The sequence below is a fragment of the Anguilla rostrata genome, chromosome 7 (assembly GCF_018555375.3).
Source record: "Anguilla rostrata isolate EN2019 chromosome 7, ASM1855537v3, whole genome shotgun sequence".
Lineage (NCBI taxonomy): Eukaryota > Metazoa > Chordata > Actinopteri > Anguilliformes > Anguillidae > Anguilla > Anguilla rostrata.
The window spans coordinates 25,517,690-25,535,426 of NC_057939.1; the positions used below are offsets into that span (position 1 = coordinate 25,517,690).

The following is a 17,737-nucleotide window of genomic DNA, read 5'->3' on the forward strand; positions in this document are numbered from 1 at the left end:
TGCCGCCAACAGTTGTTCATTAAGACACACAACTAATGCAACCTTTGTTGTTTTGTTAGGGTTTTTTTCGCCGTCTCAGTCGCTGAGCAGAGCCAGGGAGGTAATGTCAGTTAGTGCAGAAACCCCCAGCAATCTGCTACTCAGACAGCACCGCCCAGATCTCAATAAATTTGGGTCGTAGATTAGCATAATGCAAACTAATCGTGAATAACATTAGCATTAAGCAAGGCAGTAATTGAAGGGATTAATGGTTTTTAAAAATTAAAGACATTGGGGTCCAGCTGTGTTTATGATATGCACAAATGACAGTTGTGGAAGATTAGAGTGCAAGTATTTTTGTTTTCATTTTTTGGGGGGGCGGGGGGAGGAGGCTGGGAATATGGTGACATCTCCACTCAAGGGTAACCAACTTCCAATTAGTGGTGGAAAGAAGCCACAAACTGTGACACGATATTGATTAGCAGTTAATAATCATCAGAACTACTTTTTGTCATACAAATTGTACAGTGTTCTGATTACACCTGCAAGGTATTGGTCCTTCTGGTTCACAAACTGTACTGTTAGGCTATTGCTCGCCATAGCTCTAAGCATTGACAAAAACTGTTTGGAGCATTTTAAGGGGCCTTCTTAATACGTATATACTGCAAGAAATAATTTCAGTCATTTCAGTGTGGCTGAACTGCAAAAAATGTGAAAAGGAATCATAATTTCAGTATCTAAAATTAAGAATAATTGCTGAAATTAGGCAGGTACACCTTTCCCCTATTATTATGGCACAATGTAGGGAGTGTAAAAATTCAGTATTAGCTGTGATCACATTGTGATGCACGGCACTAAGCTGCAATATCATGCTAAACCACTGACTTGCTTGTTCAGTTCTATGATGGCACATATGCCTTCAGATATATGTATATATTCAATATATCTCATATGTTGCATAGTTGGGGGGGGGGGCATCTTGCTTTGGATGCATTGGGTGCTTTACATCGTGGGCATTTCCTTTATGCCTCCACACTACACACGCTAAATAGTATTTTCCATCTTGCAGTAGCCTTTGTAGGTCTGTCCGTGAAATCTTCTGTGGACAGTAGCCACTTCAGCATCTACGCCTGCCTCCTGAAGAGTGTTTCTGGACTGTTGGACAGGTGTTTGGGGTTTTTTATTATGGTGAGATTTCATCAGTCATCGACTATAGAGGTCTTCCTTGGCCTACCAGGCCCTTTGCGATCATTGAGCTCACCAGTGCTTTCCTTCTTCTCAATGATGTTCCAAACAGTTGATTTTGGTAAGTCTAAGGTTTGGCCTATATGACACTGACTGTTTTCTTTTATTTTTCAGCCTCATAATGGCTTCCTTGACTTTCAATGGCATAACTCTGGTCCTCAACATCAATAACAGACTCCGAAGGCAATCAAAAGCCTAGAATGAAGACTAGACCAGACTCAGATCAGAAATATTTGTTAAGCAATTTGTCCCAAACATTATGATGCTATGAACTGGGAGGCCTATGTATAAAAAGTGCTATAACTTCTACAAGGTGAAACCAAAATGTATATAAATACCCTTTAATAACAGAGAAAGTGCACTTTAATCATGTGTGAATTGCTTATTACAAATATAAAATTGTGGAGTACAGAGCCAAAAAAATTTGAACTCACTGTATATATATCAAAACTGAACTTGAATAGAAATTTAGTTTGTAAGTAGTACAGAAATAAAAACTAATGGAAAACACACAACTATAATTACCTTGACTGCTTGATAAAAAGCAGCAGCATGCTAGCCCCATGGCTGAATGAGCACTCTTTCCCCAAGTCTTTGTTCCTAAACACTCTGAACCAGTAGCCTGTGACGAGACATTTCTTCATGGCGGTTAGGTTTTAGTCCTGCCTGATACACTCTGTAGCGACCAACAGGGCTTCTGTTGTCTGAGTCAGTCCAGGTTTAGCTTCATTACTGTGTAAGTAATTCTGCCTGCTGAACCTCAGTGTGGGTGACGGGACGCCATAACTGACACTACAACTCAGCACCTCAGAGCAGAGGAGCGAGTGTGTACTTACAAGTGCGTGCAGTTAAAAATAATCTCACTTTTCACTTGCACTACATCACACCATGCCCCCCTCCCTCTCAAGCTCAGACCAGAAAATTAAGATGTTTTCTACCCCTTTGCTTCTGATTTGAGTCCCGTCAGTGAGTTCTGCATGAGTAGCTCATCTAGCCCCTTACACATGTTAATGTGCCAAATGTTAGCGCGTGAAAATGCATTACTGATCAGACTGTGAGGAAGACAGTTATTACAGTAATATTGTGTGTGAACAGAACACGAAATGTGCCTGCTGAGCTCCTAAAGCTTATTATTATTATTATTATTATTATTATTATTATTATTATTATTATTATTATTATTATTATATGAATACGACTAGACATTTAAAAGAAAGGCAGACAAAAATAAAAACAGACTCATTAAGAATGTGTGTAGAATTTTGAGCTATTACAGATTTTTATATAGTAACATTCTGAGTGTTAAATCTGCTCTAATGTTGTCTTGAGTCCAATGGTGAAAATGCTGTATGTACTCTATCAGTGTAGAATGCACACGATCAGAACAGACCGATTTTTGTGTGTATCAGGACTCTTTTAAATAAACTGGTTTGACTATAACTGTTAAAAAGCACACTGAATTTCAAAAGTAACAAACACATTAATAATAATAAATATTTGGAAAGCATTAGCTGGCATTTCCCGGGAGCTGTACAGTGTTGTTCGGCATTTTGGTCTGGCATTAAACATATTGGCTGTTGTTGATTGGCGCACAAAGGCTGGCATTGTTTTCTGGGGGGATGCTACCATCTTGAGAGTCTAGACTGGAGGGACTGCACGTGGTACGGCGTCTGCCAAAGAACATTCTGTCCTGAGGAACACGTGAAACCGGGGAGAAGGACCTTCACTGACTGCTCACCTCACCACGGAGCAGTTAAACATATCAAATGTGGTACAGAGAGCCGGAGTCAGCGTTCTCCTGCGTGCTACAGCTCACTAGTGCCGCTGCTCCCAGGTTTAATTCTTTTTTTAAGTAAATAAAGCCTTTCATCGTGCAAAAAAAAATGTCAGTCAATACCTGAGAGCCTATGCTGTTATTGTAGAATAAAAGCATGACGTGTTCTTCACAGTGTGAAGCATTTACTGTGCATTCATTCGCCGCTGACTTTCATGTGCTACTACTAATGTATCAGTTATTTTTTATTTTACACAGTTATTATCGTTCTCACAATTATTAATATAATTCCTATAGATTATTATTAGTATTGCTATTATTATCATTATTATTTGGAGGAAAAGGCTAATAAAGTATTCATTTCACCACAAAGAGGGTTCAGAGAGTTCAGCTGTGAAACGGCTGTCTCCTGGTCTCGCTGAGCGCCCCTCGGTGCAGACTCTCTCCAGGGTTGCCAGTCTGGGCGTGCGCGGCGCGGAGCGTCCCCCCGGCGCGATGGCTGCGGCTCGGGCTTTGTCTGCATTGTCGCCGGCAGCACAGCCGGTTCGGCGGGCCCTGGCAGGGACGGGGTGGCGGCGGGGGCCATGTCGCGTTTCATGTTGGCAGGGGTGTTGGCACACGCGGGCCGGGCGCTGTGATCCGCGGGGGGAATAGGGGCGGGGGCCCCGTCTGCACCTCCCCGCTCCTGACACAATGGAGGGAGTGCCGAGACCACCAAAGGGTTATTGACTGGGAGCATGCGGTCACATGACCAGGTCCCGGGATGATACCAGACTTTGACCTTTCCGCTGTTAAAAAAAGAAAGACAGGACTGGAAGCCGAAATTATTAGCTGTGTGTTTGCATTCATTATACAGTCCAGGTGGACCGTTACATTAGCCTAAGCAGTTTGTGCAAATTAATCCAATTAATGCAACCGGAGAAATGTGTATTAACAATACAGGCAATGTTTCTTAAAGGTTTATAGGCAAGGGCACTGTGTGTGTGTGTGTGTGTGTGTGTCTGTGAGTGTGAAATTTAAAAAGATGGCCATTTCCACTTTCATGACAAAATCTGGATATAAGATCATTAATGCAAAATAGACCCTTGTTTTGGATTGTTGATGGGTTTAGCAGCTCAGAGTGTGGTCTTTCAGTGAGTTCACATAATAACAGGAACAATTATTTTGGGTGGTAAAACATTAAGAGTATCACCCTGTGTTCCTGCTTTATTTGCCTGTTTATTTATCCTTATGTGTTCATTTTCTGCCCAATAGGGAAAGTCCAGTTCCATAATACAGCCAGGAGAGTGTAGACAAGAGTGTCCTGGACTGATCAGTTATCTACACAGTCAGTGCATGCCAGTGTCATACCATACCACTGAACACAGTGTGCATCATGTATGATGCTTCCTACATTTATTAATGAATGAGTCTGTAAAAATACACGAACAGGATGAGATTCCACGATAGCGAAGGCCCCGTGGCGGCCATCGGGCAGTAAGGGAAAGATTAGAGGCGTGTAACTGTGAATTGGCCTTGGGGGTATTCCTCATATGGACACCGAGGGGTGGGGGGGGGGAGTGTGCGTGGACGGACCTGGCTCTGGAGACAACACACATTCTCACCTTGTCCCAGCCGTGCTGCTTGTGACTCAGTCCTGCTGTCTGTGCTGGGGAGGGAATTGGGACTTTGGGCTCAGGGTGGGAGAGGTGCGAAGAGTACAGTAGGGCGATTGGAGTCTTGGGATCAGGGTGTGGTAGTAGTGCCTGAAGTCATGTGATTAGGGTATGGTAGTGTGGTTGGAGACATGTCATTAGGTTGTGGTCATGTGGTTGGAGTCATGTGATTAGGGTGTGGTATTGTGGTCAGGTGAGGCTAAGCTGACCACCCCACCCACCCGCATCTATCCCACAGACTGCTCCTCACAGGCATATTAAAGGTTAGCAGTGGAAAGGGGTTCGACACAGGCGGCCTTTGTGTCAGCTGCTCGGGAAACAGTCATGCCTTTGTACTGCTGTGTGCTAAGATAATCCTGCATATTGTTTTTGGGGGGGGGGGGGGTTCCCACAATGGGAGCAGCCTCCACAGTCCCCCATCCCCTACTGCAGCAGCTCTTCCTCTGACCCAACTCCTCCATATTATACCAGGTGAGAGAGAGAGAGAGAGAGAAAGAGATGGGTGTTTTCATGCACATGTTGTGTAGGTGTAGCTGTTTAATCGTTTGTTATTATAAGAGTTGCAAGTGCCTTGGCAACATTAATGCATTCTTCTCATTCTAACCAATCACTGACTTTGTGCAATTAAATCTTTCTTAATGACCACTCACTGCATTTGGCTGCGCTTCCTGGTTACGTTTGAGTTTGTGTGTGGGAACACAGGTTCACAACTAGGATGGGCCAGGAGCAGCAGTCTTAAGAAACAGCAGACAAAGCACATTCTCCCTTGGAATGAATGTGAAAACACAGCATCACCATTTTAAGGCTCCTACACCAAAATCTGGTCAACATCTGACCGATTATCAGACCACCTCTGACAGCGAAGATACTGAAATGCAGTCCCATAATCCAGAGGGTTTGAGCTGCTCTCATATGGGAATGATTAGGAACATTTAATATTTGTTTTATATTCGTTTATATGTGTGTCTAATAATAAACAGACGATATACTCAGTTCACTAAATGCAGATCGCTTCAGTTTTCTCTGGTTTACACCACTGTGCCACTTAAATAAACCTAAGCCTTTTACATGTACCTACACCTTTAGATCAGTGGTTCCCAAATCTTTCCTTGGGTACCGTCAGCAGTTCTGAAACTTCTTGGATTTCCCAACCAGCCAAAGCGTGGCTCCATGCCTGGGTGAGCTTCACTGAAGACCTACAAGAGCACTGGGCCCCAATGCTGACAAACTTTCATGAAAATGATCTTTGGATAAGAATATTTAGACCAGGGCTACTCAATTCCAGGTCCAGCAGGCTGCAGTGTCTGCAGGCTTGTGCCCCAACTATACACTACACCACCAGATTTCACTAATGAGCTCACTTCCTGAAACAAGGAGGTAAGATAAATAGTGAAATCGGGTAGAGTAGCGCATGGCTGAAGCTAATGCCAGCAGGCACTGTGGACCACGGCACCTGGAGCTCAGCTGCACTGAATTAGATCCTCTGGAACCTCTTTTTTCACTTGTATCTTGGTAACGGTTTGGCAGTATCACGCTGTTTTTAGACCCAATGACAGTGACTTTGAAATCCTTGCTTTTTTTGCAATGAATTTGCGTTTTGATCAGTTTGCTCGTTAGCAGCTTGCGCATCGACAGCTCCTGGCCTGTTTTAGTCCGAAAGGGTTCTGATCGCAGGAAGGATGCGATGCTGTACATCCTGATGTTTCACGTCAGCGAAGAGCGTCCTGTCCATCTGTCTTTGCGTCCCGCTGTGCCGTGTTTGACCGTCCCCGGACTTCCTGTGGTTCTGGGGTGAGATCATATAGACGGGAATCGTTGGCGGCACGCAGTGAAGTTGGCTTGATTGCGTCCGTGACAGGTGAAGAATGACGGTCCCTGCGTCTTAAAAAAACACGCGGAGGACCAGAGGTCCGCTACAGGAATTACCCTTTCAAAGAGGCCCCGCAGTGGGACTGAAAGCCTACACTGCTGACGGGGGGTTTGAGGGGGTCCCACTGTCATTTAGGTCCGGCCATTACTAATGCATCTGCCCATGCTGCAGCGCTGCATCTTTTTTGAAGATGCAGAATGCAGGGCTGGATTTCAGAAGCATAAGTGAGCATGCAGGCTCACTTGTACAAACCCTACAGCAGGCCCGACTCCATATTAATTATTTGGATTTGGTATCAATGTTATAAAGGGGTATGGGACAACCTGCATCCATTCGCAAATATTCCATGCCCTTGTACATGAACTCCACGTCTGGTTTTATGTAATATGATGCTTTGTGAAGAGTATGATAAATGGTATGAAACCATGGTGAACTACCACAAGCAGTAATTGCCCACTTCATATAATCTTTCCACTATCCAGCTTTCTGTTCAGCATTTGGATCCTGCTACATATTTTGATCTTTTGAATTTATATTCTCTCTCAAGAAGGCACACTGAAGACTGTAGGAGTCCCCTGAGTAACTCTGTCTTCGCCACTCCCTCTAGTGGCCTCATTGTAGAACAGCAGAATAAGTGCTGCCCCACTCATTTTTCTGCCTCCGAATTCCTGAAATGCCAAACCTGAAACGGATCTCTCTCTCTCTCTCTCTCTCTCTCTCTCGCCTTTTTCCAGAATTTTTTCTGCAATCATTCAACAATGAACAGGTTTCTGTATTGACATTCCCTGTGATCAAATTGAACTATAGCTTTTCAAGGATAGTTTGAAACAACTTGTTTTATTTTGCATCTTTTCCCAGACAAGTCAAATGATTGCACCAAAGTTTTTCTATCCTGTCCCCTTGAGTGCAAACTATTTTAACATTGGTACAAGTACATTTTCTCAAATTTGTTTTTGCAAAACTTTGCAGCTTTGTTTAAAAGCATATTAGTTTTTTTTTTTTCAAGATAATAATACAGAAATACTTGCATAGTTAGAACATTTTTAATAATAGCTTAGCACAAAATAAAGTAGATTAAATAATGAAATTAAATAATGTTATTTTTGTCCAAATTATTATTATTTTTTAATTAGTGGTTGTACCAGTGGAAAGTCTGTAGCCTTGGCTTGCACTGTCTTCCATTAAGACCATATCCACAAATAAAGGGCGCCCTCTTCTGGGAAATTAAATGAAAGGCCGCTGTAAAACTCTGCTGTAAAAAAGTCCTGCTAAACTAGGGTCTTTCAGATAAAATAAATCTTAAAATAAATCTTTATCATTCACAGCCATTCTTAAACATTTTAATATTTCATAGTTTACATATGATTCTATTGACTATTGTGTTAAATCTCCAGTACAGGAATTGGACAAAAACAAGTCAAAGAAAAAACACACACAAAAAAAAACCACACACAAACAAAATAATATTAATACAAAAACCTATTTAAAGTTTGAAAAAGAAAAGACAATGCAGTACATTTAAAATGAAAGAAAAAAGTAACAATAATTTCCCTCGTTTTTGTCAGCATGCCATTCAAAACCCAAACAACTTTGCAACAATTATCAGCAGGAGTATCTAGGTTGAAGAGGTTTAATGGTGTGGTGAGTGTGGTTAATGCCCACTGAGAGACAGATAAGCATTGTGATCCATCCCGTACTCAAAGAGCGCTAAAAAAACAACGGGTTCTCTGATGTGCGTCTCCTGAGAGGACATACATTTCTGTCATGTGCTGGCTGATTGAAGACAAATGAAACACTGGGAGAATGAAGTGAAAGTTGACTAGTGTGTGCCACATTGCGCTTCCCTGTCTGTCTGTCTGTCTGTCTGTTTGTTTATATATCTTGCTTACAGTGAAAGCAGGTTGACTTACTAAACTTTACAGGATAGATTCTTGCATCTGCGAGAACCACGTCTCGGAAAAAAAAACTGTTTCCACATCCCTGCAAGAATGGCCTAATGGGTTTAACACAGTCAATATGTTCCATCTAATCTGCTCCAAATGTATTATTACACAAATTCATAATTTAAATGTGATTACTTATCCTGAGAGCTGTAATTTCTATCGATTTCCAATAAAAGAGTATGTTCGTTAAATTTATGAATCTCTGATGTGTGTCAAACTGCACTGCACCAAGAGCTAGTGCTTTAGTCGAGTGCGCCATCCAGGGGATTCACCTTTGTAGGCGTTTAATATTTAGCATCACTGTCTGGATACAAATCAGCCTAAATGTACACAATAAATAGGGTCATAAAGAGGGAATCTGATAGGAACCCAGAACAGTGAATAGTTAATGGATAAAATCACTTCTGCTTCGGTAACATCAAGCATTTATACAGCTAGATATTTACTGAAGGAATTCAGATTAAGGATCTTACTTATGGGTACGACAGCAACTTCCAGCCTCAGATTTACAATTCTAGTGCCCTGACAATTCTTTTAATGCATTTATTAAACTTACATGGCTTATATTATTTCATATTATTTCACATTTATATGACTGAATATTGGCTGAAGCAATTCTGATTAAACAGTTTACTCTATTATTCAATGATACAAGGGCAGTACCCCATCTTGGAAATTAATCTTGCAAATATAGCTCCTTGACCCTTAGCCCCATTCCACACTCCCACCACACTTCTCACAATCTCTTGCAACCGCTTGGGTATGCAAGATCACTGAATATTGGTTTTTAATTTTGTAAACTTGCTTTTTAAAAAAAAATTTAATATCAGCTAACTTTCAGCTTAAAAACAAAACACCGTTCACAACATTCATGTCAAACAACCTGATACTGCATCAACAATAGGTATGTATATTGAGATATAAGTTCATGTGTATTTTTTGTTGAAATGTCCAGCTATAATGTAATGTTAATATAAATATCTGCCAGTAAACATCTATATTTGCCTGATGTAACCTGATGCAGTTTGTTTGTTAAATGTGAAGCCAATACTTGTGTATATGACACACTTTGGGAGATTAATGTTGGTCCATGGTGTCTTTCAGTCATGGTAGGATGTGAAAGTGGGAGTACGTAGCCTAACTCTTTAGGCTTACTACGTTAATCCCTGATTAGAGGGCTACCTGATGAGAATGGCTGCAGGTGTGAGTGAAGTGTCTTTATCAATGGAATGGAGTTATTTATTCTGGAATGTTCCACAATGGAGAATTCCAGAACATCACAGCTTACTTTTTTCTGAATGTCTCTGCAGAGTATGATTGTAGACACTTTACACTCATTGCCAGTGCTATTGTTTGTTGCAAAGCACCTGCCTGTGGTGCCAGGGAATTATCCTGATGTGACCCAAATTCTGAGCTGAAGTTGTTGTGGTTGCATCTCTGTGTAGCAAACTCTATACGATGTTAACATTCAACTAATGAGATATTAATGCCATTACATACTGTTAAAACAGCTAATTGTCACTTACATACCAATATGGGCCATTCATTAAGTTCACCAACTTCCATTTGTCTGTACATGAAAAAAGTCAACTGTAGATTCTGTTTCATACATGCTCTAAATTAGTATGTATTATGACAATTATCAATCCACCAACAATTAATATAAGAACAATAAATAACAAAAAACAAGCACGAAACCGCCCAGACACACAGCGCACCTGTACAAAGTGTCATGAGTAAAACTGGGCTAACTATATAGCTAGCTAGCTATGGCATGTCCTCACCTCTGTAACGTTATTTGTTGTCCTCCGTCTGTCCATACATCTGTATCGGTGGTACGCACTAACTAGGTTGAGTAAAGTCAGTGAAACGCTAACATGTTAGGGTTAGCCAAAGTAACATTAGGTGATAAAGCTGTGCTTAAAAATCTTGTTCCGTTCGAAGTGGTGATTTTGGGAGACGCACCTGCTCATGAGTCCTACTAAACGAAGCACCACCTACACATGCGCCCCACCAAACGTCCCTCTCAGGTCGTGAGTGAGTGAGTGACCACAATTTGCCATGCATAGCCCACGGTGGCAGGCAGTCCTGCGCGCCGTGGGAAAAAAGACATTAAGAAGTATGCTGTAGGTGAGAGGACATTTGTCATGAGTGTGTAGACAGAGCCTGCCCTTGGACAGCATGTAGTTAGCATTGACGTGCTGTGCACGTGGGCTAGGTGTGCATTCCGTGTACAACTTAGTGCACAGTATGTGCGTGCTGTTTGTGTTGTGAGCATCATGTATGTCTGGGTAGTACAGTCTTATATGGACAGTATGTAGCATGTGTGATGCCTGCTAATTCTGCTGAAGGTCCCACACTCACCCTCTCACTATCGATTGAGAAAGAGAAGGGCGGTGCAGAAAAAAGCTGGAGAAGAGACAGCACAGAGTAAATGAGAGAACGTGCTTTTCTCACCACTTTGCATCACGCCCGGTGTCACAAAGAGCTCTGGCCTTGTAAAGACCTTCCTCCACCAGGCTGTGTCCCTGGAAGGAGAGCCAAGCCGAGCCGAAGACTGGAATTCTCTACTCAGAGTAACACTGCAAATGTCCTGGCTTTGACAAGACCAGAGAGAACATTTAGCAGCTGCGAGTTTAGGATTTATTGTCCAAGAAATACTAAATGTGTTCAATGTGTGAAGCACACAAGTACTAATGCGATTTACGTTTCTTCCTGAGGTGACAGTGGCATTCTATTTTGATCAAAAAGGGAGACGGAAGCAGGAGCAGGCATTTAAAAACAAGAAGTAAATTAAGGTCAAAGCTGGATTGGTGCAGCATTATCATTAATGATGACTTCCACTCGACCAATATTCATCAGTGCATTTGAACACATTGTCAAAGTTATATTCAGACATTTTGCAGACTTACAGAGGTTAGGTTTTCTTTCACGTGCACCCCATTTGTACAGTCCGATGTTTTACTGATATAACTCAGGCTTAGTACAACATCTAAGAATCAAACCAGCAACCACAGAGTTATAAACCCAGTTCCCTAACCATTATACTACACTACACTGTCACCTTTTTCCATGCGATAAAATGTTCTAATTCAACTTGGCACCATTTAAATGAGGACTAAAAGGCATTCTGATGTCTGTCACACACTTTGGGCTGCATGTTTTGCACAAAAGGTGCTATAGAAGCGGAGTTATTATTTCTATGTTATAAAATGCACTCTGTCAGCGTAAAGTATACCTGAGTGCAGCCTACCACTCAGAGATTTTAAACACAAACAATCGCTCCCTACTGTTTGACCTCTGAGGGCAGATACTCACTTATTTACCCTCTTTGGGCACTGATGCCCCGGGTGCCAGGGGTGGCATTGGCACTTGGCTCCCCCAAGCTCACAGAGGAAGTGGGGCGGGGGGGGCAGCCTGTCCCCAGGCCTCGGAGCACGGCTATTGGCAGCCCAGTGACATCACAGATGGCGAGGACCCGCCCCCAGATGCTTGGGTACAGTGGGCACCGGACGGAGCACAGCCCTGGCACAGGGAGGGCACAAGGGGGCAAAGGCTCATTGCTTACCCCCCCCCCCCTCCCCCCAACACACACACACATGGCTAGGGGGGTCCGGAAGAACGCAAACAGCAAGAGAGAATCATGTGTCCCAGACAGCGATAAGAGGTGTGTGTGTGTGTGTGTGTGTGTGTGGGGGGGTGTAGTCGGGGGAGATCACTACAGTAACTGAGCCCCCCCGCCCCCACCTTCCACTCCATCAGAGCGTTCCTTCAGCCCATGCCATTGTCTCAGGCCCAGCTCCAGAGTACAGAGTGTGCACAGCTCAACACAGCTGCAGCACCCGCGGTGCGGTGCCGCTAAGCGTCTGGACTGCAGAGAGAGCCCCTTCTCCGTACATGTGTGCCTCTCAGTGTAAACCGGCAAACTCACCATTTATAGTTTAATATATAGTTATTGAGTAGGCTACTAACCTAGGCTGTTAACTAATGGTGCAATTTTTTAAATTACTAATCAGACTGACTGCACATTTTTCAGGGTCTATTCATGTTTAGGGAACAATTACCTTCTTCTTCATATCATTCTTATGCATTTTCTATAGATTTATTTACCAGATGCCTTTCTCCAGAGAACCTTAAAGGGCCCAAAACACACTGTACTTGCATATCATATCAGAAGAACAGCTCCAAATAACGGATTGCGTAGAGAGCAGGAAGACTAATCATGATATGTGGTACACACATAAATATAAGATAAATTCAATAGATGCTTATCTGAGATAAATACAGTTTTCTATTGTGCCTGCATTATTTTCTTTTGTGAGAAGTAATTGGAATTCCATATTTAATAACTTCATGGCACTTACCCCTCAGTTAATATTAATTTTCAGCCAATTAATATTTCTGCTTAAAATTTAAACAGAAATTCAAACCAACCAGCACATTAAATTCTGCAGGCAAATTTCACCGGATCAATTTATTTAATAAATTTAGTAGTAATAACCTAATGTTTTCTAGTTTAATAATCTGGATTGTGTCGATATTACAGCTTCATTCTTTAAAAAAATAGAATAAAAAATATATACACGCAAACAATCACATTTATAACTATTGCTGGTTTGGTATTTGTGAAAAAAATAAATAAAAGAGAAACATTTCAATCATGAATTAGGGTTTTTAGATACATCGGACACAATAAACATGAGAATGATTAATTCATGGGTCACAACATGCCCTATGGTGCAGTTAAAATGCGAGTTAACGGACACCAATTTGCGGTATGCAAGCTCATATGTCTTGCGTTTACGGCGGCTGGAGGAAAAATACTTCTGTGAACTGTTCACTGCCAACGGGTATTATTGGTACAACAATGTGTTGAAGTTTTTATTTGTGCGCGTGTGCTTGACTGTGCATATGCGTTTTTGTTAAACTTCACCGGGAGCCAAGTTTTGCTGCGGTAAATCCATTATTTGCTCGTCATCGTTAAATAAAACATTTCAGTTTGGTATGTTCTTGTGATGCGTGTTAATCCTTGAATTGTTTTAGCTTTATTGGTACAAACGTCCACTGAGAATGTGGAAACGTACACTTATTTGCGTGCTAAAATGGTAATTTCTTGCTAAATATTTTCGAAACAGACCGACCCAACTATTTGCATTTAAAATGCAGCAAACGCGCCCATTCAGAATAAGCTATATTGAAAAGAAACAGGCGACAGGTAAACATTCAATGACATTTGAGAGATAGGCTATTTGAAACATGTTTTAAAATTCAATCGTAGAAATAAAGCAAAATTTAGAAAAATATGCAAATATATTTACGACTGCGTCAGCATTATATTTTACCTGCATATTTCAGGTTAAAACTAAAATCGTCATACGGTATAGCATATATCACAGCCTATAAAAATGAAACAACATGGTTACTGCGGCAGTGCTGGTTTTTAGAAATATGAATATAACTCAGATTTTGCTAACATTTTGGTTGTCATTTTGATTTCCTCAGCGTCCACTGATTAAGTTGAATGCGCGAAATTAAATAGACAATGTAATATTTTTAAATTAATGTTTAATTGGGATGGAGACACCATAGATGAGCTCTAACAAAGGACAAGGTCGATTAACTGGGCAAGAGAATGTTAGATAACTGACCACGACATTGATACGTGGCTTATAAAACCGCTGAAACAAGCCGCGAATGACTTGACATTGAAAATAACATTTTGCCACCATGTAAATGGGTTAATGTCACACTAATCGAACAACACGCATAACTCAAAATTATTTTTAATAAAACAAAAAACCAGAAAACCTCGAGCAAATGGGAAAGAATTCGCACTCGTGTCTGTTGCATAACAGACGTGTTTCTTTGGGAAAGAAGCGCACTCTAAACATTTCATGTACACTGAGAAACTTATCACCGGCAAAGTTCTGCTGAACTTCAGGTTAGTCTGGCGAAATATCACAGATTAAATATCCACGAACAAACTAATATTACCTGCTTGCTGTATTTTTGAGTTTCTTTTCCTCACTCATAGCTCTCCACAGTTCGCCCTTCAGCAGTTCTTATTCGCTACACTCCACCTCCCGACTTGCCTGTTCCAATTTACATGTACTTTTTTTTTTTCGTTCCACAGTTTGGACAGACGGTGATTCGTTACGGGCACATGATATAGACTACACAATAAAGCATAAAACCATAAAAAAATCTCTGTAATACGGTATACTTGGATTTTCAGTTCATTATACCACGGTAATACATCGCTCTGTTGGAATGTTTCTTGCATAAAATATACCCGAGCAAAGGGAGATATCACTGCCCACCTGCCAACAGTCCACTCACACTCAAAGTCAAATGACTTGCAGCGCAGTAGCCTACTTGTAAATCTGTATAGATGCATTTAACAAACGGAATGTATTTGCAGATACAATTTGAGATTAATATTAATATAAGATCGAATATAGAACATTTTCGATGTATGTGATAAAATATTGTACCAATATGGAGGAAATAGGTCAAGTCTGTTTCTTCTCATTTGAAGCATAACACACTATTAAATTCGATAGGCTAGCACATTACACGCATGTGTGTGCGTGAGAGAAAGAGAGAGAGATTAATCCCCCCCCACCCCCCCACCCAATGAAATACTAAATCTATGTAGTACCTATTCATTTTTCCTCAAAATGAAATACTAAATAGATGTAGTATCAAGCTTTGCATTCATTTGAGGCCGTAATGTAGCCTACTGTCTACGTGGACTTCGCGTTGCGAACAACGTTGTAGCCTAAGAAAACGAAACTCCTTCGTGGGAACTAGCATAGGCCAAAAAATGAGTTGAACTGGCCTATTTTTGCCTATATTTGGAAATCCAAAAATCACCAAAGGGCAATCCTTTCTGCAATTAGGCCTACATCTATCTTCAATATGGATTAGCAATTAGGCTACTACATGGGTTTTGGCATTTGGATTAAAAACATAAATAATAATAATACATATGGCCTAACACATCTGTTAAACAAAAAGCAAAATAAATAAATAAAATAATAATAATAATAATAATAATAATAATAATAATAATAATAAATAAATAAATAAATAAACAAACATTTGGAAATGCTCCGATTTACCAGAAAAAGGCACTGGGAAACATATCCAGTCGTGTTTACTCTTTACTTGGAATAATTAATGGTAAGCGACCGTATCAAGCAAGTGGCTAGATAAATGTTGAAGGTGTTAATGCAAGCTAAAATAATACAGCTAAAACAAACCAGTAAGGAATTCAGTACACACACACACACACACACACACTCCTATGTATACATGTCTGCGCGGCAATAGTACACAGTAGACTAAATGACTCTCATTGGCAGACCTATGTCCAGGAATCCTAACCTAACATGCTTTAAAGACTATCATCGTGAAATCATTGTAGCTTTTTTTTAACATCTTGATCATCGGCTTATTATACATTACAGGTTAAGCTTATATCAGCGTAGGCTTTGCCAATCCTTTTACAAATGAAATTTCAGTTTTGAATATTGCCAGATACAAATCAGGGCTCCACAGTGGTTCCATTTTAGGTGCTGCTGTAAATTGATGTGGGCTAACTGGGAAAACAATTTATGAGCACATGGGGATGCATTTGTGTATTCCGAAATTTTTTAAACTTAGGAGCACATGTGCTCCTGGGGGAAAGGAATGTTAGCGTAGCGCCCTGTAGGCCTAAATGCAGAATATAAAAAGAACCCATACAGCTCACTGACAGGGCGGCATTCATTCTGTCGTGTTAACACTGCAGTCCCAAATCTTCTAATCTCTGGCATGTCTCTCTCGCTGCCAAGCTCCTGTGCCAACATAACCCGAACGGGCAGTCTGACCCGATAGAAGCATTGCCACTCCTTCTCAAAGCAAACGGCAAATTATTTGTCAAAATAAATAATTATCCAACCTGGTGTTAGGCGTTATTGCCTATTGTTTTAGCCTACATTAAGGTTCTGATATCATTGCCACAACCTGTTATTTGAGGAAGGCTACAACCATGGGTACAACGAATAAATGCACAACTCCTAACAACACAATTTTGGCCTAAACCAATTAAGCCTATAAGATGATGCAGTTGAAGTAAAAGCGCATAATTTAAGTATTAAATAGTGTTGGTTTTCATAAGTGCATAAAATTTCTTTACACAGTCTATCACTTCACCTAGGTCAACAATTAGTCAGCACTGATTTCAGATTGAATTAAATTTCTTGGAAAAATTGTAGACATGGATGAATTATGAACAAAAGATGTATACATGCGTACAAAAGCAATATATTTACAAATACTCTCAAATTGGTGGTCACTCATTTATTATTTTTTAAATCTCATTAATTTTTTTTTTATTCCCCGGTTGAAAAGGTGCTCTCGGGTCTTTGACCTATCGTGCTCCGCACGTTTCAGCCTCGGCCAGTCTTGCGTTTGATAGGCTAGGGCCGTGTTAATATGCAAATTGAGAAACCGTGCCTGCCGAGCGGAAGTGAGGGGCTGAAGGCACGGGGTGCCGAGGACCGCCGTCGCCTCGACCAATGGGACGAGAGGAATCCAATCCAAGTGCGCAGATCCCCCTGTCTCCTGCAAGCAGGAGCGACGACAGCCAGACAGAGAAAGAAAAGGCGCAGACCTACCCAGTTCCAAAAACTCTGCCTCTTCTGGATCGCGTTCAACTCAACAACCAAAAACCTATCCAAAACTCAAAGAGGAAGGAAGATAAAAAAAAATCCGAGGTTCTCTTTGCCTCCACTTTGCCGCCTTTCTGCCAAGAATTCTCTTCCGGTGTTATTTTTTTTTATTTATAAAACACTTCTAGGAGGAAAAACTAAGCACAAAATTGAGCTTGTGAAATGTGAAGGTACCGGCTTCTGTTCGCCCAGATTCCAGGATTCCCGTATAAATTCATGCAATACAGTGCAATGGTACGTGAACATGGAATATAATGCAATTTTGAATTACTGTGCGCCTGTTACTGTATTGCATCAAAGTTCATATGTTCCTCCTGAAAATGATCACCTTTATGGGGTTTGACGTATATAGGAATACAACTACACGTGCCGACCGTCAAAAAAGGCAGGCAATATTCGAGTGTTTATATTTTGCATTGGCAGCTTTTGTATATGGGTCACAGTAATATGTCAGAAGTCGGCGGTGGAGCTAGCGCCAAAAAAGTGGTGCATTTGGCACATTTCCTGCGCTAGCGAACTTTTTTCTCCCCTTTTCTGGCAGAGAACTTCAGTGA

General features: G+C 41.1%; 1 protein-coding gene across 9 annotated transcripts in view; it reads left to right on the top strand.

Moving 5' to 3' along the window:
• The window catches only part of LOC135259474 (nuclear factor 1 B-type), a 146,219-nt gene that overhangs the window by 8,349 nt on the left and 120,133 nt on the right, over positions 1-17,737 (top strand). Inside the window, exon 1 of one of the 9 annotated variants that reach the window (XM_064343925.1) lies at positions 17,020-17,417. The exons of 6 other annotated variants lie outside the window; for them this stretch is intronic. In XM_064343925.1, coding sequence (XP_064199995.1) covers positions 17,400-17,417 — 18 coding nt within the window. In that variant the 5' untranslated portion in view covers positions 17,020-17,399. Of the gene's footprint in view, positions 1-17,019; positions 17,418-17,737 lie in introns of those variants that run through there. 2 more of the 9 variants (XM_064343924.1, XM_064343930.1) reach the window with 2 other exon arrangements.